General features: G+C 40.1%; 2 protein-coding genes and 2 long non-coding RNA genes across 8 annotated transcripts in view; 2 read left to right on the top strand and 2 right to left on the bottom strand.

The window, feature by feature from the left end:
• LOC114439432 (interferon-induced very large GTPase 1-like) overlaps nt 1-6,010 on the top strand; it is a 47,972-nt gene extending 41,962 nt beyond the window's left edge. For 4 of the 5 annotated variants that reach the window (XM_028411362.1, XM_028411360.1, XM_028411361.1 and 1 more), the window contains one exon: nt 5-6,010. In XM_028411362.1, coding sequence (XP_028267163.1) covers nt 5-4,750 — 4,746 coding nt within the window. In that variant the 3' untranslated portion in view covers nt 4,751-6,010. The remainder of the gene's footprint in view (nt 1-4) is intronic. The other variant, XM_028411363.1, reaches the window with a different exon arrangement.
• LOC114439433 (uncharacterized) lies at nt 5,971-7,603 on the bottom strand. Its single transcript, XR_003671063.1, has 3 exons — nt 7,504-7,603; nt 7,046-7,207; nt 5,971-6,216 (listed from the first exon to the last, which is right to left on the bottom strand). It is a non-coding gene; the product is annotated as an uncharacterized LOC114439433 (long non-coding RNA).
• Nucleotides 7,604-8,324: 721 nt separating this feature from the next.
• On the top strand, nt 8,325-25,104 carry LOC114440618 (interferon-induced very large GTPase 1-like). The gene is made up of 11 exons (XM_028413122.1): nt 8,325-8,398; nt 8,758-8,810; nt 15,118-15,149; nt 15,455-15,545; nt 15,647-16,219; nt 16,896-16,927; nt 17,039-17,147; nt 17,455-17,504; nt 17,803-17,911; nt 18,727-18,776; nt 19,100-25,104. The coding sequence occupies exons 4-11, from the start codon at nt 15,518-15,520 to the stop codon at nt 23,837-23,839; spliced, it is 5,691 nt and encodes a 1,896-aa protein (XP_028268923.1). The 5' UTR covers nt 8,325-8,398; nt 8,758-8,810; nt 15,118-15,149; nt 15,455-15,517; the 3' UTR covers nt 23,840-25,104.
• LOC114440620 (uncharacterized) lies at nt 25,059-26,645 on the bottom strand. Its single transcript, XR_003671161.1, has 3 exons — nt 26,590-26,645; nt 26,132-26,293; nt 25,059-25,304 (listed from the first exon to the last, which is right to left on the bottom strand). It is a non-coding gene; the product is annotated as an uncharacterized LOC114440620 (long non-coding RNA).
• Between the last annotated feature and the right edge of the window lie 251 nt (nt 26,646-26,896).

The raw sequence follows: 26,896 nt of genomic DNA, 5'->3' as shown, positions 1-26,896 counted from the left end.
CCAGCAGTCACTGAATGTTTCTGAAGAGAACAGAGAGACAGGCCGTCAAAGAGAAATGGAAACTCTGCTCAGCAAACTTCATCTTCAAGAACAATATCAACAGAAGATGTCACCGGCAGACTTTCTTAAAATTACTCCACCTATGAAACAGAGTCATGACACATCTGAGAAGGACATAGCTCATACTTTTCTTCACAGGTTAATGGGGTTAGACTACAGAGCCAGATATATTCCTGTAAGAAGAGAAAGTCCCGATGCAGCTATCTCACAGTCTAATCAAGAGTTTGATGACACAGATGATTTTGATGCTCTGTTTAGCACCACTGCAGCCTCTGATCAATTTGAACAGAATGATGTTCATCCACTGGATGTTCAAATGGCAGTATTTCACTGCTCAGACAGCTTCCTGAAGCAGCAGATGATCACAAAGCTCTCACAGTGTCAGTATGCCTTACCTCTCCTTGTTCCTGACCCACTCGTAAAGGAACTCACATGTCCTCTGTGGACATTCAGACAGATCATGAAAACATGGAAGATAATCCTAAACCAAGATGATCCAAAATCTGTCACCACAAACAGCATGCCCATCTACAAAGCTCAGATACCCATGGTGTCATGTTTTCGTCTGGGTTCCCTGTCTCTGTCTAAATCTCAGCTCATGAACTCCTTGATCAACGACCGTCACAGCACCTTCTTCCACAGAAACTGCCCAGGTAGCACCAAAACTCATCACCTGATGGATGGAGTGGCAGAGATCGCCTGGTACTGCCCTGCTGGAAAACCTGAGGATTCCTTCACTGACTGCACTGCCTTCTGTAATCTTCATGGAGATGCTCTGCTGAATGAAAAACAGCGAGAAATACTGACTGAAAAATCTGCAGTTAATGTTGTTTTTGTACCAACTCTGGAAAGAAACAACAAAAGTGCTGCAGTCATCACAGAACTTTACAAATCCACAAAGCCACTCATCATTCTCATTGCTGGTGATGACTGTGATGCAGTTCAGGTCAAACCAGGAAAATACAAACTGGGTTTGAGAGAAAGAACCCAACCAGATGTTTCTGGAAAACTGAAAGGAATTCTTAGAAAGATTTTGTCTGGACCACATTCATCCTTCCAGCTTGAATCTATGGCAGAAGTCTCTGGAATCAGAGTGGATGAAGATGACTCAGTCTGCCAAAAAGGGAAAGAGGCTGCAATGAAAATATCAAACTTGCTTCAAGGGATGGATATTTCAAAGATCAAAGACAGATTTCTCCCCTGTCAAGGCCAACTGTGGCACGAGTGGAGCAGAATAAAGAAAGAACTGTATCACCTCAGAGGAAACATTGAGAAGGAAAAAAGTCAGAAACAACAACAACTGGAAGAAATCCGACAAAAACAACGCACTGCTTCCTGTAGTGACCTGATGAAGTCATTCACTGAAAGTCTATTGTCTCTGTCATCAGAGGAGAAAGAGTACTTCCTGAAATGGACTCAGATCTTTATAGATGATCTCTCCACAGATGATCTCTCTTCAATTCTACAAAGCTATGATGAAACCTGGTCTGAGGTCTTGGATCTGAAGAACAAACATAACAAATCTGATGAGTTAATGAAGAAACAAAAGGATCTTGAAAAAATATCTAAAAAACTGCAGTCGGCCACCTTTGGCTTGGAGCACATCTTTAGAGAAATGGGACAGATCTTTGAAGCCCAGAAATCTGAGGGGAGACAAACAACCAGCAGACAATCTGACTGGTCTAAATACCCTGAGCTGGCTGCAGATCTGATGATATCAGGACACATGATGGAGCTGATGGATGGTGATGCAGGCCATGTTCCTTTAACATGGATCTCTAGTCTTTTAGATGAAGTCATCAAGAAACTGGGGGACCAGAGAGTTTTTGTGTTGTCAGTTTTGGGTGTACAAAGCAGTGGAAAGTCAACCATGCTGAACGCCATGTTTGGTCTGCAGTTTGCAGTGAGTGCTGGCAGGTGCACCAGAGGGGCCTTCATGCAGCTGGTCAAAGTCTCAGAAGAAATCCAGAAAGACTTCAAGTTTGACTACATTCTAGTGGTGGACACTGAAGGGCTGCGTGCTCTGGAGTTGGCAGGTAACACCACTCTTCACCACGACAATGAACTGGCAACATTTGTTGTTGGTCTGGGAAACTTGACACTGATCAACATCTTTGGTGAGAATCCAGCTGAGATGCAGGATGTTCTGCAGGTTATCGTTCAGGCTTTCATGAGGATGAAGAAAGTGAAACTTTCTCCAAGTTGTGTGTTTGTTCACCAGAATGTGACAGATATCACAGCTGCAGAGAAAAACATGGAGGGAAAGAGACGCCTGCAGGAAAAACTGGACCAGATGGCTAAACTCGCAGCCAAAGAGGAGGCCTGTGATGCAGAGTGCTTCAGTGACATCATTAAATTTGATGTGCAAACAGACGTAAAATACTTTGCTCAGTTATGGGAGGGAAGTCCACCGATGGCACCTCCAAATCCAGGTTACAGTGAGAGTGTCCAAGAACTGAAGAACATCATCCTGTCTAAGGCTTCACAGTCTGATGGAATCCCTCTCTCACATTCCAAAAGCAAAATCCAGGACCTGTGGAACGCCCTGATGAATGAACACTTTGTTTTCAGCTTCAAAAACACACTGGAAATTGTAACATACAGAAAACTGGAGGTCCAGTATGGAAACTGGACCTGGACCCTGAGGAGCCACATGCTGACTGTTGAAAACCAGCTTCATACCAGCATTGAAAATGGAAAACAAGAGAGGGTTGATCTCAGTGACCTTTATCAAGAAATGAGAGAAACATATGAAAACATCAAAACAGACATGACAAAGTACTTTGAGGAGAACAGTGAAAAAGAAATCTTGGTTCAGTGGCGAGGCCGATTTGAAACCAAAATCAATGAGTTTCATGAAGAACTGGTGAAAGAAGTGAAAAGAAAACTGGATGAAGTTATTGAGCAGAAAAATGCTTGTAAAAAGATGGATGAGAAGAAGACAGAGTTTGAGAACAAACTGCTGCAAAAAAGCAAAGAGCTCGCTCACCAGTTAAAAGACAAAGCAAATGATGAAGAGGAGCTGAAAAAGCAGTTTGACGCTGTTTGGAGTCAATGGGTCACTGAGCTAACTGGAAATACAAAACCCATCAGAGACATCAACTTGAAAGAAGACCAGATGTCCATCATTCAAAGGCATGGTATAGAATGGTCTCTCATAGATGAATCCAAAAGCAGTAGCAAATACACAAAAATATCATGTGTTGGAGATTACGCTGATTACATAATCCACAAAAAACACACAAATGTGGTCAAAGCTGCAATCAGCAGAGTTGTACAAACTGTGACTGGCTCAAACAGATCTTTACAGTTTGAGGACCAAGAACAGATCAGATCTCTCATAAATGATGTGGGAAAAAAATGCATTGTTGATATTAAGACCAAGCCTGTAGCAACAAGAGGCTACAGTCCAGCTTACTTAGAGGAAGTGGCCAAAAAAGTTCAAGAGAAAGTGACAGAGTTTGAATCAGAGAGGAACTACACATTCAAAAAGGAGTTTAGAGTTGATCTCATCCTGTATGTTTTTGACAGAGCAGAGAGTTTCCTCTCACAGTCTCACATGACATACAAAAAGAACAACGATGCTCTCACTTACTTGAACAGCAAGAAAACAGAATATTACAACATCTTCAGAAGCTTCTGCAAAGGAAACTCCTCTGCTGTCGTGTTTGGAGAAATGATATGTGAGAAACTGAGAGTTTCCAGCATTGAAGCTGTCTGTAACAAGACTGCAATCGATGTCGCTAAAGAGATGAAGTGCAGTTTCCCAGCATTCAGTGGGAACAGGTTGGACTTGGAGAAACATGTGTTGAAGTCACTCGCAGAGAAAGAGGATTTTAAAGCCTTTATCTCCTACATCTACCATCCAAAGAATTATATGGAGACCTTCATAAAAGAAGAGGTGGAGAAATACATCCTCAGAGAACACAAAGGTAAAGTTCTGGATATACTGAAGAAGAATGTTGATGACAAAAGTGAACTCATCAGCAGAGCTTTATTTACTGCAACTGAGAAAGTCAAAACCCAGAAAGGAGGGACAGACATCTGGGTGGAAGAATTTTCCACTTTGCTGAAAGAAAATCTGACTCTTGGTACCATCAGTTGTCAGAACTTCAGAGACATAGAAAAGTTTGACTTCCTTAAAGAGGAGATAGAGAAAGGTCTTAAACCCATCATGGAGGAGGTGAGCCACCTCTCACTGACTAAACTGAAGGATTTCAGGCAGAGTCCTGATCAAATCCTCATTAATCAGCTGTGTAACTGCTGCTGGGAAACATGTCCATTCTGTGGAGCTGTTTGCACCAACACCCTGAAAGATCACAGCTCTGATGACCACAGTGTCCCCTTTCATCGGTCTGCTTCAGTCAGAGGTTGTTACTACAAAGACACAGATATACTGAGTGTGGAGTTCTGCACAACAGACGTTGTCAGTGATTTAAGTTTTTACCCTGTGCATGATCCAAAAAACTGTGTCCCCTTTAAAAAGTACAGAACAGCTGGAGGGAGGTATGCAAACTGGAGAATTACCCCTGATGAGTCTAAACTGAAATACTGGACGTGGTTTGTGTGTCGATTCCAAACAGAACTGGAAGAATTCCATGGCTGCAAATTTAAGAGCTATGGCGAAATTCCCAGTGAGTGGAGAAAACACACAAAAGAAGAAGCTATTCAAAGTCTGGATGAAATGTAGAAGCTGTGAGTGAACCAGCACAGTTATAACTGATCATGTGTTCACACATTAAAATAATTTAAAACACAGACACTGATTTAATAATCATATGTGGACAGTCAAATCAAACCACAGTTGATCAGGCTGACATCAGGAAGCATGTTTTTTTTAACACACGGATGTTTATCAAGGTGACATTCAGTAAACATTTTTGCTCATCTTGCAAAACATTCACAGATCAAGTTACTCCTAATCCAAGCTTTTACTGTATTAATGGTGATGCTGAGTCAGTGTGTCAATGAGTGAAGTTTGTCAGTAAGAACTTCTGAAAAATGAAATGTTTTTTGTTTTGTATCCAGAAATGATTTTTCTTTTATATTAACCCAAACTATTTTTAGGTGATAACAATTACAAAGAATCCCGTGTGAACTGTTTTAACATATGTCAGGTCAGAAATGTAATTTGTTTCATTTTATCCTATTAATATAAGGTTCCTTATTATGTTATATCTGTGCTCTCTTGTATCTCCATTTTAGGTTGAAACACAACAAGCACATTATCAAAGAATATTTTGTGTTGTATTTGACCTGCTTAATCAGCTTGTTTTATTCTTCATTTAGCTGTGCTGATTCAGCCGTGATGTAAACAATGAAAGTTAAAGGCAGGGTAGGAGATTTCATTCTGATTCACTTTTTGTTAAATTAGTGTAACTTGTCTTTGTAACTTCTTTTTCCACAGCTTGTTTCCTTGTCTCTTTTATTAACAAAAAATGATTTTCTCTGTGGTCTCAACTCAAAATGAAAACAGATCAAATCAAATTGCAGTAACAAAACTGTATCTCTCCATCCTTCCTTCTCCTACACACCTTGCCCCACCTGTTGGGGCTGATTGCCAGGGAGGAGCGATCCATTCAGCCTATCAGTGAATTTTATCTATAAAAATAATTCAAATCATATTCTAATCAGTAGCAACATAAATGCAGATTCCAAACATAGTCTATCCAAAATTAATCTGGCTCTACAGTGTTTTCTTTTTGTAATGGCCTCATTTTAATCTTCTACTGTTCTGATAGCTAGACTTGTGGAGGTACATTAAATGAAAAAAGACATTGCTGAGTTTGATTTATTGTGTTATTAATGAAAATAATTCAAATTACTGCTTCATTGTGAAAAAAGGTGTAACAACTCAAAAAATGTTAGTAAAAGACAAACACATATGTAGTATCACATCTGTCTGTATGGATGTTATTTATATTCTTGAATAAAGGCTGTGTTGAAAAAACTGAAACACTTTTGTGTTTTATTGTTGCTGTTGTTGTTGCTTTGCAGTGTATTTTGTAAGGCTTTCAGTGTAGGACCCAAAAGCAGGACATGAGAGGGTGGCACAGATACACAACAGTATTTTGTGGATGTATCAGTCCCATGATCAGATGATTCACGAAAGATCATGTTCCATTAAAACACGCCTCCTGCTAGCTTCAGCACAATCTGAAATTAGAGGACATGCTTCTAAACAAAGACAACAAACACAAGCAAAGCTATCAGCATGACTAGATATCACCAGGAGTCAGAAAGAGGGATATTTTTTGGTCAAAGCTCTCAGGTGTTCTGAATATATGTCCTATATTTAAGTATATGGTCCCACAATGACAAAAGATGCTGGTCTCTGTTTTTATGTTGTAGTTTGTCATTTCCAGGTAAATTACTGTTGATTAATTCTGCAAAGAGGGTATCCAATGGATCATATCATTGAATTAAATGACCCTCCTTTCCACTCCATCACCTTACATGATGAGCAGTACCACACACACACGTCCCTCTCCTCTGTGTATCATCCTTCATTATATATGTTAAATATGTATATGTTATATATGGACCAATCAGAAATGATCAGGCAGCTGTCTGCAGAGTCTGAGCTGGAAATCCCCCCTCCAACTCCACATTTATTACCCAGCATGCTTCTGCTGTACATTTTTAACAAAGTGGTTCATAATTTTACCAGCAGAGCATTTTCAGCCCTTTCAGCTTCATGCTGCTTTTATTTTGGACCACCTGTTATTTAGAGGCCGCTCAGACTCAGCAGTGTGGTTTACTGTGAAAAGCACCTAAAGTTAGTGCTGGGGTTGGTACAGACTGCCACCCTGTGGTGAAGAAGTGTAACTGACATCTTTAAAAGGCCCATTATTTTCACTTCATCAGTTTGAAACTTACAGGTGCTGCACTTCCTCTGAGTGAGTCAGGATGTTATGATGTTGTTACCCCTAAGATGCCTCAAAATGTATCACTGTAATACTACTGGATGGGAGATGTGTTTCACCTGCTGTCGGTCTAAGAAGAGGTCAAGTGCTGGTCTACGTCGCCTGCACCAAGGAGCGTCTGATAGACATAGTGAAGGTGAGGCGGCATCACAGCAGGGCGAGATCCCAAAGTGCCATGTCTGGCTGTGTCAGTGTCCTCTGTGTTCAGCTCACAATAAACTCTGTTTATATAAACAGAATACAAAAGAAAAACTTACAGTGATCCTATGGTGTACATTTTCTTTAAAACATACATCAAAACCCCTGCATAATCCATTATATGTTATTAATTTGGAAAACACAACTCAATTACCACATAGTCAATATAAATTAATTTACATGTGGCATATACATTCAACTCAGAGCCAATAAGATGAATAAGCTCTTCTTCTGATCATGCAAACAAAATAAGCCCACGCCAGCAGAGCATTAAACAAAACCCCTAAGAAAAATAATGTAAAAATGTACAGTGTATTACCTGCACCACAGCAGACAACAGGCATAAGCATGGGTTCAGTCTCGAGACAAATCTGCATCCGAACACATGGAATGAAATTAACATTTAAGCTAGGTTAGCTTCACTAACAAAGTCTCTAAATAATGCTTTACGGGCTACAAACGCAGCAAATGCTCACCCCAGCTAGCGTGAATCATATCACAAATCTTACACAGTAAAATATTAATGTAACAACATCATTCTACCCCGTTACATATGGGTTATTCCTATTATTCGGTGCCATTTGTGTCCCCATCATATAACAAGGTATATTTTGAACAAAAAAGGTGTAAAACTGTTTCTTTTAGGCACATGTTGTACAATTAGTCAATTTCTACTATATAATGCTTGTTTCCAGGATTTATTTATAAGCAATAATCATCTAAAGTCATCTAAAACACCATGTCCCCACTCTAGCAGGCCTACTTTCCACAAAAAACATCTGAATTAAAAGTCTAACAAATACAAAAAAATTACCATCAAAGTGTAGTCTTAAAGATAATATTACTCACCAATTGGTTTTTAAAACATTTTAAATGCTTTCATTCATGAAACATTGCACCATAAAATACAACAAGACTTTTTAGGATAATATTTGTATATCAATCTTACGTCAATCTTAAAAAAAATGGTAAAAATTGATAAACCGCATAATTGTGAGTTGGACCACTGTACTTTTCTTTAATTTTAAACTGTCCTTCATCACATTAAATGATTAAATGAAGTAAAGTTTGACATTTCTGAGGAAAAGTTTTCAAGCTCAAATGGCACCGAATGGTAGCAATGACCCAGATACCAGAGGAGGGATGGGAGGAGCTGTGAGACAGCAGCTTCTTCTACACAGACCAGGCAGAGCTGAGGAAACACACAACAAAAGGTTAGTTATACAACATAGTGTTTTACATAAAGAGGTTCTAAATGTCAGTATGTGCTGAAGAGAGGCCACTGAGCTCTGCTGGTATCAATAACTGTCAACAATGAACTAGAAATGGATATTATTACTGATAGACTATGTCCGCATATCTTCGGCTTTTTGGCTTGTAGTCATCAGAAGTCTGCTCGCAGTCAGAGCGGAAGAAGCCTCCTCAGAGGAGAAGTCAGATCTTGAACTTCAACTGTGTCTGTTTCCCTTTGTTTCAGGACATAAATAAATGTGTTGAGCCGTGTAGCCCGTAAATCTGTTGCTTTGTGCAAGTCCACGATCACAGTGAAATAAACTTTCACTTCCTCTTTTAGTGTCACCACAGTCACATCTGCGGAGACTAGTGCTGAGGAAACGGCGACATAGGGTGAGTTTGTTTTGTTTTTCTACTGGAAAACTACTGTTTTTCACCGTTTTGACCATCACTGTACCAAATGCCACAGGTTTAAATCCTCACGAGAAAACGCTCTTAAACGATCTTTCAGAGCAGAATAGAACAGTCCACCCGCCAGATACAACTCACACATACGCTTCAGTTACAACATATTCACATATGGGCATATTTTCAGACATACGTTAGTGTTTTACGTTTGCTTAAGCGGAACATTTAAAATGTATCGTCGTCCTCATTCTCACCATGAGGCCAATAAAGGCGCAACAGCGCCTGGGACTGTGGGTGCAGAGGGGATTTTTAAGTTTCGTTTTCGTGCCGCTAACTGTTTTTTTAACCGCAGCTGGCTTTATCATAAAAATGGTTAAGTTTAGGCATTAAAGAGGAAACACAGTTCATTAATGTTTTCTTTGCATTACACAGGAAATCACAATGTGAACCATCCCTCCACATCAGCCCATATTTAAATAAAACTGTTGGATGATAAGATGCTTGATACCTTTCTAAGGCTACATACATACACCTGATAGGGATTTGGACAATAAGTAGTAACTAACAACAATGTTGAATAGTGAGGGGAGAGACCAAAATCATTTTAAAAAAAAGAGAGATTGATCAGGGCTCTAGACTAACTTTTTGCACTGGTGCATCTAATTTTTCTGCTTAGGTGCACCAGCACAAAAGTTAGTTGCACCACATCACAGTTAACACTGTATTTTGCTTGTTTCTTGTTTGTGTGTCTTCACCTTCTCTTATCATCTGCAGTTACACCTGTTTATCTGACAGGCCTAGCAGGGCCGTAGCCAGAGTTTTAGACATACTGAGGTCCAAAAATTGATCTCCATTACAGGAAATATGAACAGGCTATACTGAAGATTTCAGTATATGGAGCAAAACTAATTAAAACCGTGTTTCTAGCGAGAGCTATTTGGCCAGCATAACTCACTCAAATCTTAAACATATAATCACTTGGTTTTTTTTTTTTACACATTACATAAAGAAATGCTGAGGCAGGGCAACAGTGTGTCAGTACTCTTGCATTCTCTGCAGTGAGTCCACATGCAGGGTTGCCAGATCTGAGCGACAGTTTCCAGCCCAAACTGAACGTAAAACCTGCCCAATATGAAAAAACCAGTCCGAATCACAACCTCTAGAATCTTAATGTTCAGACTGCCATATGCAAGTAAAAACACATCATAAGCGCACATAACTTTGCTGTTGCACTAAATAACTAAACAAAGTAACACAAACAAGCGAAGATCGGGCAACAGCATAGACTTGCCAAGCCTACAGACAGCTCCTCAAACAAGCCCCCCCGGTAAGCAAAACCATCAAAGTTTGGAATGAAGAGACTGACATGGTGCTTCAGGACTGCTTTAATGCTACAAACTGGGACGTGTTTAAAACTGCTGCTTGGAGAGAGGAGCACTGTTCTGTAGACTTAGAGGAATATGCTTCAGCCGTCACCAGCTACATCAGCACCTGTGTTGATAACATTGTCTCCACCAAGTGCTGCAAAATATTTCCCAATCAGAAACCCTGGATGAACTGTGAGGTACGCTCCATGCTGCATGCACGCTTCACTGCATTCAACTCTGGTGATGCTGAAGCCTACAAAAAGGCCAGATATGATCTACGTAGATCCATCAGGGAAGCCAAGAGGCAGTACAGACTGAAGCTGGAGGGATACTACAACAACTCAGACTCCCGGAGCATGTGGCAGGGCCTACGTCACATCACAGACTTCCAGCAGAGGAGCAGTACGGTCACAGACAGCCACAGAACACTACCAGATGAGCTGAATGAGTTCTACGCTCGCTTCGACACCCTCAACACCAAACAGCACAGAGGGATTCTACCAGCAGAGGCAGCACAGAGCTCTTCACTCACTGTGACTTCAACTGAGGTGCGCAGGGCTCTGAAGAGGACAAACCCCCGAAAAGCAGCTGGCCCTGACAACATCCCCGGCCGTGCTTTGAGGGCCTGCTCTTCAGAGCTGGCTGAGGTTTTCACAGACATTTTCAATTTGTCCCTCTCTCAGTCATCTGTGCCCACATGCTTCAAGACCACCACCATAGTGCCCCTCCCCAAGAAAAACAAAATAACCTGTTTGAATGACTATCGCCCCATTGCCCTCACTTCCATTGTAATGAAGTGTTTTGAGAGGATAGTCATGTCCCACATCAAAGATACCATCCCAGACACCTTAGACCCCCTGCAGTTTGCATATCATCAGAACCGTTCCACTGACGATGCCGTTAATGCAGCCATCCACACAGCTCTGTCACACCTCGAACACAAAGACACCTATGTTAGAATGCTGTTTATAGATTACAGCTCAGCATTTAACACTGTCATTCCCAGCACACTGGCTGAAAAGCTCCTCACTCTTGGACTGACATCCCCCCTCTGCCGCTGGGTCCAGGACTTCCTCACAGACAGACCCCAGACTGTCAGAGTTGGTGCCAGAATATCAGCCACAAAGACTGTGAGCATAGGAACCCCCCAAGGCTGCGTGCTCAGTCCACTGCTGTACACCCTCTTCACCTACGACTGCGTCCCCTCCCAGAGTAACACGTCCATCATCAAGTTCGCTGACGACACAACAGTCATCGGGCTGATCACTGGAGGAGATGAGGCAGCCTACAGGCAAGAGGTGGCTCAGCTGGTGTCCTGGTGCCAGGAAAATAATCTCTCCTTAAACTCTGAGAAGACTAAGGAGATGATTATTGACCCAAGGAAGAGGAGAGACCAGCACGCCCCACTCTTCATCAACAAGGCCCAGGTAGAGAGGGTGAAAACCTTCAAACTCCTCGGCACCCACATCAGTGAGGATCTCACCTGGGCTCACAACACACAGCAGATCATCAAGAAGGCTCAACAGAGACTCTTCTTTCTCAGGAAGCTGAGGAAATTTGGATTACCCTCCAAACTCCTCAGCAACTTTTACAGATGTACAGTGGAGAGCGTCCTGACAAACTCCATCACAGTCTGGTATGGGAACTGCACCGTTCAGGACAGGAAGGCTCTCCAGCGTGTCATTAAAACGGCTCAGTTCATCTGTGGAGCAGCCTTCCCACCTCTACAGGACATCTATAATGCCCGGGTCACAAAGAGGGCCCACAATATCATCAAAGACCGCACTCACCCACAGCACTCACTGTTCACACTCCTGCCGTCAGGCAGACGCTTCAGGAGCGTGAAAGCAAGGACAACCAGACTAAAAAACAGTTTCTATCCACAGGCCATCAGGCTACTGAACCACTGACATTTTTCTTTATCTTTCCACAATGCAAAAATTGCACATATTTGTTTTTGCATGTACAATCTCTTAAAATATTTGCACATTCTAAACGTCCTACCTCTGTACATAGAACTGCACATTTTGCTTACTCTATTTTATTTATTTTTTTTTTTCCTATTGCTTATTCGTATTTTTATTTATTCTTATGCCTAAGTCTACTGTTTATTTTTTTTTATCTTAATTTAGTTGTGTATAAAGTCATATGAAGGGAACTCGCAAAGTAAGAATTTCATTGCTCAGTGTAACTGTAAAGTGCTGTGCATTTGACAATAAACTTCTTGAATCTTGAATCTTGAATCTTGAATCTTCCTGATCAAGGTGTCACGGAAAACGGAAAAAGATGTGTTCACTACCAACAGAAATGTGATTAACCAAACAGTAGAATCCAACTTACTGTAAAATTATGCAGGCAGGCTCTCAATAACTAGCTCTCTGCTCTCACCTATAGGTGCGTATTGTGTGTGTGCACACACAAAGATACCACACATACAAGAAGGAAACGGAAACGGAAACAGAACCGGAAATAATAACTCTGTTAGAAAAAAGTAGACGTTGTGGTCGCTGAAAACAATCCCAGCTGCTACAGACTGATGTGTGATGAGAATAAAGAGCAGCAGGAAGAGCTGGACCACAAATCCTACAAAGAGGAAAGTGCCTACTGTGAATTTTAACATTTACATTCCTAAAAAAGGCACACTGAATTTGATTTTTACCTTTTTTGTAGCATTGTGGGAGCCCAAAGGAAGCCTATCAAAATCACAAATTAAGTTGGGTGCCAGGCGAGATTTAGCTTGTCAATTTTAAGTTAACTTGAGTCACTTTTAGCCCCACCCCTACCCCACACTGCAAACAAATTTAACAGAAAATGCAGGACTCAGGAATGCAGTGAGCAATGTCAGGTTATTATTTTGAATACAACAGATCAAATCCAAATACAAATGATAAACAGTCTGAGTCAAAATTAAGTCTCAAACTAAGGGAGAGTCCAACATTGACCAGGAGGATTCATTTCCATAAATAAATAAAAAAAAAATCAGCAGTCTCTTGTCAATAGAATCCAAACTAAGGTTCTTATGAAGGGGGGTCAGGGAGGTCCCAGAGGTGAGGGGAGATCCGGCTGCCACACAAAGTTTGTCCCAGTTGGTGCTGGTTTGGCCTCCTCTTTTCATGCACTCTGTTTTCTTTCTCCCAATGCGCTCTGCTCCCAGCCTCTCCTGCTGCTGCCACACACACACACACAGGTTCACCCAGGTCCTAATTATCCCTGCTCCTCAGCCTCTCTCTCCTTGACCACACCCTCCACCAACTCAAAAGGAGCAGTGCTGCTACAAAATCACAAATGCTTGTATATGGCAAAATATAAGGTCATTAAATACATTTTCCATCATCTGTCAAGTGGCAGTATGGCCATCATGGCAGCAGCCTGACAAAGAAATCTTGGTTCAGTGGCGAGGCCGATTTGAAACCAAAATCCAGGAGTTTCATGAAGAACAGGTGAAAGAAGTGAAAAGAAAACTGAGAACAAACTGCTGCAAAAAAGCAAAGAGCTCGCTCACCAGTTAAAAGACAAAGCAAATGATGAAGAGGAGCTGAAAAAGCACTTTGACTCTGTTTGGAGTCAATGGGTCACTGAATTTTAATTTGTTTAGTTTAGTTTTAGTTTGAAAGAAGACCAGATGTTGATCCTGCAGGGACTTGGTATAGAATCGTCTCTCGTAAGTGAATCCAAAAGCAGTGGTAGATAAAAAAAGATATCATGTGTTGGAGATTACTCTGATTATGTAATCCACAGAAAACAGCAAGACACAAATGTGTTCAAAGCTGGAATCAACAAACTAGTAAAAACAGTGACTGGCCCAAAAAGACAGTTTGAGGACCAGGAACAGATCCGATCTCTCATAAATGATGTGGAACAACAATGCATTGATGATATTAAGACCAAGCCTGTAACAACAAGAGGATACAGTCCAACTTACTTAAGAGGAAGTGGCCAAAAATGTTCAACGGAAAGTGACAGAGAGGAAATACACATTCAAAAAGGAGTTTAGAGTTGATCTCATCCTGTATGTTTTTTACGGAGCAGAGAGTTTCCTCTCACAGTCTCACAGGACATACAAAAAAGACAACGATGCTCTCACTTAAACAGCAAGAAAACAGAATATTACAACATCTTCAGAAGCTTCTGCAAAGGAAACTCCTCTGCTGTCGTGTTTGGAGAAATGATCTGTGAGAAACTCAGAGTTTCCAGCATTGAAGCTGTCTGTAACAAGACTGTCGCTGGAGAGATGAAGTGTTTCCCAGCATGTCCCACATCCACCATCCAAAGAATTATGTGGAGACCTACATAAAAGAAGAGGTGGAGAAATACATCCTCAGAGAAAACAAAGTTAAAGTTATGGATATAATCAAGCAGAATACTCTGCAGGCAGGAATGCTCCACTGTACAAAGACGTATACATCTACAATACATCTTAGTGGAATTAAAAGGAAACCTCACTCACATAATTGCAGAAGGTAAACATGGCTCAGTATGGAGCATGACAGGTATTTTAACACCAGCTGGATATTCAAGTTTGTAGCTGGCTCATAAAGTGGAGGACAGACAGTAAGATGTCATGATGGCTCTTTGTGAATAACAAGTGCAACAGTTGTAACATAAATACAAGAAGCAGGAAACGGTGTGTTCTTGTCTGGTACTTTCAATTTGTAGAAATGATTCTGTGAGAAGTGCTGAATCTAATCCAAGCTGTCAGGACAGCCTTGTCATTTTCTGTATTTGTTCACTGACTTTGAAATAAAACCCAGGTTAAAACAAAGACAGACATTGTGTATTTGGTCAAATACCCTGTTAAGCCTCATTTGTATATAATGCCAAGTGTAATACATACACTCCACTTTGTGGAATTACTCATAGTTTTTTAAACCAAATAGTGTGTTTATTATTAAATATGTTTCTGATTTCTGTTACATGATCTTCAGCCCAGTTTAAAGAGAGCACATCTGACACCAAGGTAAATTGAAGATTCTTTCTCCTATATCCATCATCTTTATCTTACAAACAGATCTATATTCTACAATACTTCTTCCCAGTGTTGCTACAGAGAATTCTCCTAATGTCTCAAAATTGAACGTTTGCCTTGACGTTTTCATGTCATTCCTTGACCTTTTTTCACTTAGGTATTTTGTATGTGGTGATCAAATTACTGCACTCTTATTTTATCATATTTTAAAATAATAGAAATGTGATGTTGATCTTCAGCTGCTTTCAGGTGCCTAATTACGTAACTAAGAGTTACATAAAATCTCCTTTTTTAAGGTGGATTCTGATGAACCTCAACACCCAGAAAGGAATGAAGAAACCACAACAGTAGAGACTGATATGATGGCAGCTGGAAGCAATGACAAAGGTAACAAGATAACTACGGTAATGATATTTGAGATTTGAAGCTGTGATGGTGGAACAAGAACTCAACACTTTAACCTGCTGATGTTCTTTTGTTTGTTGCAGTGAAGCCTGAGCTCACACTTGTGTTACTTGGTGACACCAGTACCATCGATGTTGGATCCAAAAACCTCTTAGTTGACCATGAAGACCAAACACATGTGGGCAGACTTTCATCCAAGCTGTATGATTTGTGTGGTCGACACATCTCAGTCATTAACATGTTTGGTTTACCAAACATTGACCAAATCCCATTAAATGAACCAGTTCATGCCTTTCTCCTACTGATATCAAATGGTCTGCACAACCGTCAGTACAGACCAGGAGTGCAGTGGTTAGAAAAGGCTGCTGGGAAAGAAAGTCTTTCTTATATGATGACAGTTGTGACTCATGAGTCTGATTCAACATGTGAAAGTGTGCTGACAGACCTGAACGGTCACAGCACCTTTACTGAAAAAAGATACCACACATGTACAAGAAGTATGATGGATGAAGCAGAGATAATAACTCTGTTAGAAAAAATAGACGTCATGGTCGCTGAAAACAATCCCAGCTGCTACAGACTGATGTGTGATGAGAATGAAGAGCAGCAGGAAGACCTGGACCACAAATCCCACAAAGAGGAAAGTGCCGGGACAGGTGGGTCTTTAGTATGAATTTTAATTATTTATGTTTTTAAAAAAGTCAAATTGAATGTTATTTTTACCTTTTTTTAATTAAATAAATGTATTGTACGTTTATTAAATGCATTTCCCATTATCCTATAACAATATACCGTAGGTATAATATAACAATATATCAAGTGTCAGAATGCTTGGACCATAGACTATGTATAAACATAGGCAATATGACAGCTTTACAAAAACAGACTCTGACTGGGGGTCTCTTTTGGTAGGTCATGGACCCAACTAAATCTAAGAGTTCTCCTCAAATCATTTTTTTCTAGAGATATTTAATAACTTGGTAGCCAGTTTTTAATTACAATGTTTCTTGATCAAATGGTCACTTGATACATCCATATTTAATTAGTTAAGAGGAAGTGTGGCAGTATGACCATCATGGCAGCAGCCTGATGGGACATTTTGGGCTCACTTATGTACAATGGGGGTGTAACCAGGTCATCCATCAAACTAACCAGAGCTAACAAACACAGCAAATGCTGAAAGAAGATTTGAAATTAAAGAAATGTACTGAATCCAGTCATTCTGGTATCAAAGGGGTCTTTTTGGAACGATCTTTAGCAAACACAAAATATAAGAAAAAAAAACATGCAGTGAATTCACACTGACCTGCTTTTTCTGACATGATCCTGCAGGAGAAGAGATGGTGGCTGAAGCCAAGCTAAAGGTATGACTTTTAATCTGATAATCACTAACTGTTGATCTAGATTCTTTTGTGATCATCTAAATGGTGCTGTCTTGGTCTCATGATTATTAAAAACCCTTACCTTTTGATCAGTGTGATTCAATGAAAGAACCTGGAGGAGCTGAAGACTCAGAGAAGACTGATGACAGCACAGGAGGGGAACCTGAAACCAGGTCTGAACCATCTGAAGCCAAAGAGAAAGGTAACAGCTTCATGAATACTGTAATGGCACAGTTACATGTAGCCCAACCAAAAGATATTCCATGAATATGTTAGAGATCACTTTCACATGAACACAACAGACTGTCTGAAAACCTAATGCCTGCTGCCATGGCTGTCACCAGCTCAGAGACACAGAGATCCATCAAATCCAACTACTTTGGATAGAAGGGGGTAAAATTGTGTCATCTGGATGCATCAAATTTAGGAAAGAAAATGATATAAAACAAAATAATGTAGATGTTTAGCTAGTTCAGTTATATTCTGTGGCCTTACTGTGTGTTTCTTAGATTGTCCTGCTGCAGAAGAGATGGAAAATCAATCTGAGATCAAGGAACAGGTAAGAATGTGTCAAATACATCAAGGACTTTTTTTCTAAAACACTCTAATCTTGGGAGGTAGACCAGATCAGACTTTTAGGCTTCTGTGTGAACTGTCTCAGTATCAAAAGCTACAAAAAGCTATATTAATTGGTACTTAACATTTATAATATCATTAGTAATTTAATGAATGACTGATCCTGAGTGCTTGGTGTTGACCTAAATAGCATTTTCTGAGCCTAACAATTACTGAAAACATTCATCACAAACTCTCTGAACAGGTGAAGTTAACCTAATATAACGTTACCTTTTGTTCAGCGTGATTCAATGAAGGAATCTGGAAGTGATGAAAACTCAGAGAAGACTGACGACAGCACAGGAGGACAATCTGAAACCACATCTGAACCAAGTGAAGCCAAAGACAAAGGTAACAGCTTAGTTATTGCTGCCTAAAAAAGAGGAAGTGTGGCAGTATGGCCATCATGGCAGCAGCCTGATGGTACATTTTGAACTCACTTATGTACAATGGTGGAAAGTAACTAAGTATTTATACTTTGTTACTGTACTTACATTCGTATGTATTTATACGTTACTTACGGTAAGTAAAAATAATAGTGCATACTTTATACTTTTACTTCATTACATGTTGCAGCTGTTACCTGTACTTTCTACTCCACTACATTTCTACAGTGTTTGTAGTTACTTGTCACATGTGATGAACACAGTGCTGGACTGATGTGAGGTCAGACTCTGCATGGAGGTGGTGTCACGCTGACAGCTGTGTTTCTATAATGAGCCTCAGTCATGATGCCGGTGCTCTGGCTCAGTTAGCTTAGTTAGCCACTGTCTGCTAACACAAATCCATCCATTAATCACAACATGAATCTAAAGCAGGAATACTTTCACAGCAAAAAATAGTGAATGCATGTTTTTATTAGCAGCCTCTCTGTTCACTTGATGCCCACAGCCTGCCTCATGACACACAGACTTCTGAATCAGAATCAGAAATACTTTAATAATCCCAGAAGGGAAACTGCTTATCCATAGCTGGTTCTGGGTACTGAAAATGTAAATTGACTACACATTGTCAATTTCTATTCTAAGATGATTTATTTGATTATTTTAACCTGATATATCTTTTGGGTGCATCAAATTTATGAAAGAAAACAATATAAAAAACAAAATAATGTAGATGCTTAGCTAGTTCAGTTATACACTGTGGCCTTTCTATGTTTTTCTTAGATTGTCCTGCTGCAGAAGAGATGGAAAATACATCTGAGATCAAGGAACCGGTAAGAATGTTTAAGTACTTGAAGGGTGTTTTTTCTAGAACACTCTACTCTTGGGAGGTAGACCAGATCGGGCTATTAGGCTTCTGTGTGAACTGTCTCAGTATCAAAACCTATAAGACGCTATATTAATTGGTACTTAAAATTTATTATATATATATATATATATATATATATATTATATATTAGTCTCATTTTCTGAGCCTAACAATTACTGAAAACATTTATCACAAACTCTGATCAGGTGAAGTTAAACTAAAGACCTTCAGAAATAAAATCTGCTAATCATAATCAGTAAACATCTATTTATTTATTCCTTCCATCAGTCAGTGAATGTTTCTGAAGAGAACAGAGAGGACTGTCAAAGAGAAATGGAAACTTTGCTCAGCAGACTTCATCTTCAAGAACAATATCAACAGAAGATGTCACCAGCAGACTTTCTTAAAATTACTCCACCTATGAAACAGAGTCATGACACATCTGAGAAGGATCTAGCTCACACTTTTCTTCACAGGTTAATGGGGTTAGACTACAGAGCCAGATATATTCCTGTAAGACAGGACAGACCTGATGCAGGTATCTCACAGTCTGATCCAGTCTTTGATGACACAGATGATTTTGATGCTCTGTTTAGCACCACTGCAGCCTCTGATCAATTTGAACAGAATGATGTTCATCCACTGGATGTTCAAATGGCAGTATTTCACTGCTCAGACAGCTTCCTGAAGCAGCAGATGATCACAAAGCTCTCACAGTGTCAGTACGCCTTACCTCTCCTTGTTCCTGACCCACTCGCAAAGGAACTCACATGTCCTCTGTGGACATTCAGACAGATCATGAAAACATGGAAGATAATCCTAAACCAAGATGATCCAAAATCTGTCACCATGAAGAGCATGCCCATCTGCAACGCTAAAACACCCATGGTGTCATGTTTCCGTCTGGGTTCACTGTCTCTGTCTAAATCTCAGCTCATGAACTCGTTGATCAACGACCGTCACAGCACCTTCTTCCACAGAAACTGCCCAGGTAGCACCAAAACTCATCATCTGATGGATGGAGTGGCAGAGATCGCCTGGTACTGCCCTGCTGGAAAACCTGATGATTCCTTCACTGACTGCACTGCCTTCTGTAATCTTCATGGAGATGCTCTGCTGAATGAAAAACAGCGAGAAATACTGACTGAAAAATCTTCAGTTATTGTTGTTCTTGTACCAACTCTGGAAAGAAACAACAAAAGTACTGCAGTCATCACAGAACTTTACAAATCCACAAAGCCACTCATCATTCTGATTGCTGGCGATGACTGTGATGCAGTTCAGGTCAAACCAGGAAAATACAAACTGGGTTTGAGAGAAAGAACCCAACCAGATGTTTCTGGAAAACTGAAAGGAATTCTTAGAAAGATTTTGTCTGGACCACATTCATCCTTCCAGCTTGAATCTATGGCAGAAGTCTCTGGAATCAGAGTGGATGAAGATGACTCAGTCTGCCAAAAAGGGAAAGAGGCTGCAATGAAAATATCAAACTTGCTTCAAGGGATGGATATTTCAAAGATCAAAGACAGATTTCTCCCCTGTCAAGGCCAACTGTGGCACGAGTGGAGCAGAATAAAGAAAGAACTGTATCACCTCAGAGGAAACATTGAGAAGGAAAAAAGTCAGAAACAACAACAACTGGAAGAAATCCGACAAAAACAACGCACTGCTTCCTGTAGTGACCTGATGAAGTCATTCACTGAAAGTCTATTGTCTCTGTCATCAGAGGAGAAAGAGTACTTCCTGAAATGGACTCAGATCTTTATAGATGATCTCTCCACAGATGATCTCTCTTCAATTCTACAAAGCTATGATGAAACCTGGTCTGAGGTCTTGGATCTGAAGAACAAACATAACAAATCTGATGAGTTAATGAAGAAACAAAAGGATCTTGAAAAAATATCTAAAAAACTGCAGTCGGCCACCTTTGGCTTGGAGCACATCTTTAGAGAAATGGGACAGATCTTTGAAGCCCAGAAATCTGAGGGGAGACAAACAACCAGCAGACAATCTGACTGGTCTAAATACCCTGAGCTGGCTGCAGATCTGATGATATCAGGACACATGATGGAGCTGATGGATGGTGATGCAGGCCATGTTCCTTTAACATGGATCTCTAGTCTTTTAGATGAAGTCATCAAGAAACTGGGGGACCAGAGAGTTTTTGTGTTGTCAGTTTTGGGTGTACAAAGCAGTGGAAAGTCAACCATGCTGAACGCCATGTTTGGTCTGCAGTTTGCAGTGAGTGCTGGCAGGTGCACCAGAGGGGCCTTCATGCAGCTGGTCAAAGTCTCAGAAGAAATCCAGAAAGACTTCAAGTTTGACTACATTCTAGTGGTGGACACTGAAGGGCTGCGTGCTCTGGAGTTGGCAGGTAACACCACTCTTCACCACGACAATGAACTGGCAACATTTGTTGTTGGTCTGGGAAACTTGACACTGATCAACATCTTTGGTGAGAATCCAGCTGAGATGCAGGATGTTCTGCAGGTTATCGTTCAGGCTTTCATGAGGATGAAGAAAGTGAAACTTTCTCCAAGTTGTGTGTTTGTTCACCAGAATGTGACAGATATCACAGCTGCAGAGAAAAACATGGAGGGAAAGAGACGCCTGCAGGAAAAACTGGACCAGATGGCTAAACTCGCAGCCAAAGAGGAGGCCTGTGATGCAGAGTGCTTCAGTGACATCATTAAATTTGATGTGCAAACAGACGTAAAATACTTTGCTCAGTTATGGGAGGGAAGTCCACCGATGGCACCTCCAAATCCAGGTTACAGTGAGAGTGTCCAAGAACTGAAGAACATCATCCTGTCTAAGGCTTCACAGTCTGATGGAATCCCTCTCTCACATTTCAAAAGCAAAATCCAGGACCTGTGGAACGCCCTGATGAATGAACACTTTGTTTTCAGCTTCAAAAACACACTGGAAATTGTAACATACAGAAAACTGGAGGTCCAGTATGGAAACTGGACCTGGACCCTGAGGAGCCACATGCTGACTGTTGAAAACCAGCTTCATACCAGCATTGAAAATGGAAAACAAGAGAGGGTTGATCTCAGTGACCTTTATCAAGAAATGAGAGAAACATATGAAAACATCAAAACAGACATGACAAAGTACTTTGAGGAGAACAGTGAAAAAGAAATCTTGGTTCAGTGGCGAGGCCGATTTGAAACCAAAATCAATGAGTTTCATGAAGAACAGGTGAAAGAAGTGAAAAGAAAACTGGATGAAGTTATTGAGCAGAAAAATGCTTGTAAAAAGATGGATGAGAAGAAGACAGAGTTTGAGAACACACTGCTGCAAAAAAGCAAAGAGCTCGCTCACCAGTTAAAAGACAAAGCAAATGATGAAGAGGAGCTGAAAAAGCAGTTTGACGCTGTTTGGAGTCAATGGGTCACTGAGCTAACTGGAAATACAAAACCCATCAGAGACATCAACTTGAAAGAAGACCAGATGTCCATCATTCAAAGGCATGGTATAGAATGGTCTCTCATAGATGAATCCAAAAGCAGTAGCAAATACACAAAAATATCATGTGTTGGAGATTACGCTGATTACATAATCCACAAAAAACACACAAATGTGGTCAAAGCTGCAATCAGCAGAGTTGTACAAACTGTGACTGGCTCAAACAGATCTTTACAGTTTGAGGACCAAGAACAGATCAGATCTCTCATAAATGATGTGGGAAAAAAATGCATTGTTGATATTAAGACCAAGCCTGTAGCAACAAGAGGCTACAGTCCAGCTTACTTAGAGGAAGTGGCCAAAAAAGTTCAAGAGAAAGTGACAGAGTTTGAATCAGAGAGGAAATACACATTCAAAAAGGAGTTTAGAGTTGATCTCATCCTGTATGTTTTTGACAGAGCAGAGAGTTTCCTCTCACAGTCTCACATGACATACAAAAAGAACAACGATGCTCTCACTTACTTGAACAGCAAGAAAACAGAATATTACAACATCTTCAGAAGCTTCTGCAAAGGAAACTCCTCTGCTGTCGTGTTTGGAGAAATGATCTGTGAGAAACTGAGAGTTTCCAGCATTGAAGCTGTCTGTAACAAGACTGCAATCGATGTCGCTAAAGAGATGAAGTGCAGTTTCCCAGCATTCAGTGGGAACAGGGTGGACTTGGAGAAACATGTGTTGAAGTCACTTGCAGAGAAAGAGGATTTTAAAGCCTTTATCTCCTACATCTACCATCCAAAGAATTATATGGAGACCTTCATAAAAGAAGAGGTGGAGAAATACATCCTCAGAGAACACAAAGGTAAAGTTCTGGATATACTGAAGAAGAATGTTGATGACAAAAGTGAACTCATCAGCAGAGCTTTATTTACTGCAACTGAGAAAGTCAAAACCCAGAAAGGAGGGACAGACATCTGGGTGGAAGAATTTTCCACTTTGCTGAAAGAAAATCTGACTCTTGGTACCATCAGTTGTCAGAACTTCGGAGACATAGAAAAGTTTGACTTCCTTAAAGAGGAGATAGAGAAAGGTCTTAAACCCATCATGGAGGAGGTGAGCCGCCTCTCACTGACTAAACTGAAGGATTTCAGGCAGAGTCCTGATCAAATCCTCATTAATCAGCTGTGTAACTGCTGCTGGGAAACATGTCCATTCTGTGGAGCTGTTTGCACCAACACCCTGAAAGATCACAGCTCTGATGACCACAGTGTCCCCTTTCATCGGTCTGCTTCAGTCAGAGGTTGTTACTACAAAGACACAGATATACTGAGTGTGGAGTTCTGCACAACAGACGTTGTCAGTGATTTAAGTTTTTACCCTGTGCATGATCCAAAAAACTGTGTCCCCTTTAAAAAGTACAGAACAGCTGGAGGGAGGTATGCAAACTGGAGAATTACCCCTGATGAGTCTAAACTGAAATACTGGACGTGGTTTGTGTGTCGATTCCAAACAGAACTGGAAGAATTCCATGGCTGCAAATTTAAGAGCTATGGCGAAATTCCCAGTGAGTGGAGAAAACACACAAAAGAAGAAGCTATTCAAAGTCTGGATGAAATGTAGAAGCTGTGAGTGAACCAGCACAGTTATAACTGATCATGTGTTCACACATTAAAATCATTTCAAACACAGACACTGATTTAATAATCATATGTGGACAGTCAAATCAAACCACAGTTGATCAGGCTGACATCAGGAAGCATGTTTTTTTTAACACACGGATGTTTATCAAGGTGACATTCAGTAAACATTTTTGCTCATCTTGCAAAACATTCACAGATCAAGTTACTCCTAATCCAAGCTTTTACTGTATTAATGGTGATGCTGAGTCAGTGTGTCAATGAGTGAAGTTTGTCAGTGAGAACTTCTGAAAAATGAAATGTTTTTTGTTTTGTATCCAGAAATGATTTTTCTTTTATATTAACCCAAACTATTTTTAGGTGATAACAATTACAAAGAATCCCGTGTGAACTGTTTTAACATATGTCAGGTCAGAAATGTAATTTGTTTCATTTTATCCTATTAATATAAGGTTCCTTATTATGTTATATCTGTGCTCTCTTGTATCTCCATTTTAGGTTGAAACACAACAAGCACATTATCAAAGAATATTTTGTGTTGTATTTGACCTGCTTAATCAGCTTGTTTTATTCTTCATTTAGCTGTGCTGATTCAGCCGTGATGTAAACAATGAAAGTTAAAGGCAGGGTAGGAGATTTCATTCTGATTCACTTTTTGTTAAATTAGTGTAACTTGTCTTTGTAACTTCTTTTTCCACAGCTTGTTTCCTTGTCTCTTTTATTAACAAAAAATGATTTTCTCTGTGGTCTCAACTCAAAATGAAAACAGATCAAATCAAATTGCAGTAACAAAACTGTATCTCTCCATCCTTCCTTCTCCTACACACCTTGCCCCACCTGTTGGGGCTGATTGCCAGGGAGGAGCGATCCATTCAGCCTATCAGTGAATTTTATCTATAAAAATAATTCAAATCATATTCTAATCAGTAGCAACATAAATGCAGATTCCAAACATAGTCTATCCAAATTAATCTGGCTCTACAGTGTTTTCTTTTTGTAATGGCCTCATTTTAATCTTCTACTGTTCTGATAGCTAGACTTGTGGAGGTACATTAAATGAAAAATGACATTGCTGAGTTTGATTTATTGTGTTATTAATGAAAATAATTCAAATTACTGCTTCATTGTGAAAAAAGGTGTAACAACTCAAAAAATGTTAGTAAAAGACAAACACATATGTAGTATCACATCTGTCTGTATGGATGTTATTTATATTCTTGAATAAAGGCTGTGTTGAAAAAACTGAAACACTTTTGTGTTTTATTGTTGCTGTTGTTGTTGCTTTGCAGTGTATTTTGTAAGGCTTTCAGTGTAGGACCCAAAAGCAGGACATGAGAGGGTGGCACAGATACACAACAGTATTTTGTGGATGTATCAGTCCCATGATCAGATGATTCACGAAAGATCATGTTCCATTAAAACACGCCTCCTGCTAGCTTCAGCACAATCTGAAATTAGAGGACATGCTTCTAAACAAAGACAACAAACACAAGCAAAGCTATCAGCATGACTAGATATCACCAGGAGTCAGAAAGAGGGATATTTTTTGGTCAAAGCTCTCAGGTGTTCTGAATATATGTCCTATATTTAAGTATATGGTCCCACAATGACAAAAGATGCTGGTCTCTGTTTTTATGTTGTAGTTTGTCATTTCCAGGTAAATTACTGTTGATTAATTCTGCAAAGAGGGTATCCAATGGATCATATCATTGAATTAAATGACCCTCCTTTCCACTCCATCACCTTACATGATGAGCAGTACCACACACACACGTCCCTCTCCTCTGTGTATCATCCTTCATTATATATGTTACATGTATATGTTATATATGGACCAATCAGAAATGATCAGGCAGCTGTCTGCAGAGTCTGAGCTGGAAATCCCCCCTCCAACTCCACATTTATTACCCAGCATGCTTCTGCTGTACATTTTTAACAAAGTGGTTCATAATTTTACCAGCAGAGCATTTTCAGCCCTTTCAGCTTCATGCTGCTTTTATTTTGGACCACCTGTTATTTAGAGGCCGCTCAGACTCAGCAGTGTGGTTTACTGTGAAAAGCACCTAAAGTTAGTGCTGGGGTTGGTACAGACTGCCACCCTGTGGTGAAGAAGTGTAACTGACATCTTTAAAAGGCCCATTATTTTCTCTTCATCAGTTTGAAACTTACAGGTGCTGCACTTCCTCTGAGTGAGTCAGGATGTTATGATGTTGTTACCCCTAAGATGCCTCAAAATGTATCACTGTAATACTACTGGATGGGAGATGTGTTTCACCTGCTGTCGGTCTAAGAAGAGGTCAAGTGCTGGTCTACGTCGCCTGCACCAAGGAGCGTCTGATAGACATAGTGAAGGTGAGGCGGCATCACAGCAGGGCGAGATCCCAAAGTGCCATGTCTGGCTGTGTCAGTGTCCTCTGTGTTCAGCTCACAATAAACTCTGTTTATATAAACAGAATACAAAAGAAAAACTTACAGTGATCCTATGGTGTACATTTTCTTTAAAACATACATCAAAACCCCTGCATAATCCATTATATGTTATTAATTTGGAAAACACAACTCAATTACCACATAGTCAATATAAATTAATTTACATGTGGCATATACATTCAACTCAGAGCCAATAAGATGAATAAGCTCTTCTTCTGATCATGCAAACAAAATAAGCCCACGCCAGCAGAGCATTAAACAAAACCCCTAAGAAAAATAATGTAAAAATGTACAGTGTATTACCTGCACCACAGCAGACAACAGGCATAAGCATGGGTTCAGTCTCGAGACAAATCTGCATCCGAACACATGGAATGAAATTAACATTTAAGCTAGGTTAGCTTCACTAACAAAGTCTCTAAATAATGCTTTACGGGCTACAAACGCAGCAAATGCTCACCCCAGCTAGCGTGAATCATATCACAAATCTTACACAGTAAAATATTAATGTAACAACATCATTCTACCCCGTTACATATGGGTTATTCCTATTATTCGGTGCCATTTGTGTCCCCATCATATAACAAGGTATATTTTGAACAAAAAAGGT

The sequence above is a fragment of the Parambassis ranga genome, chromosome 8 (genome assembly GCF_900634625.1).
Source record: "Parambassis ranga chromosome 8, fParRan2.1, whole genome shotgun sequence".
Taxonomy (NCBI): domain Eukaryota; kingdom Metazoa; phylum Chordata; class Actinopteri; family Ambassidae; genus Parambassis; species Parambassis ranga.
This window is presented reverse-complemented; position numbering and strand designations above follow the sequence as displayed.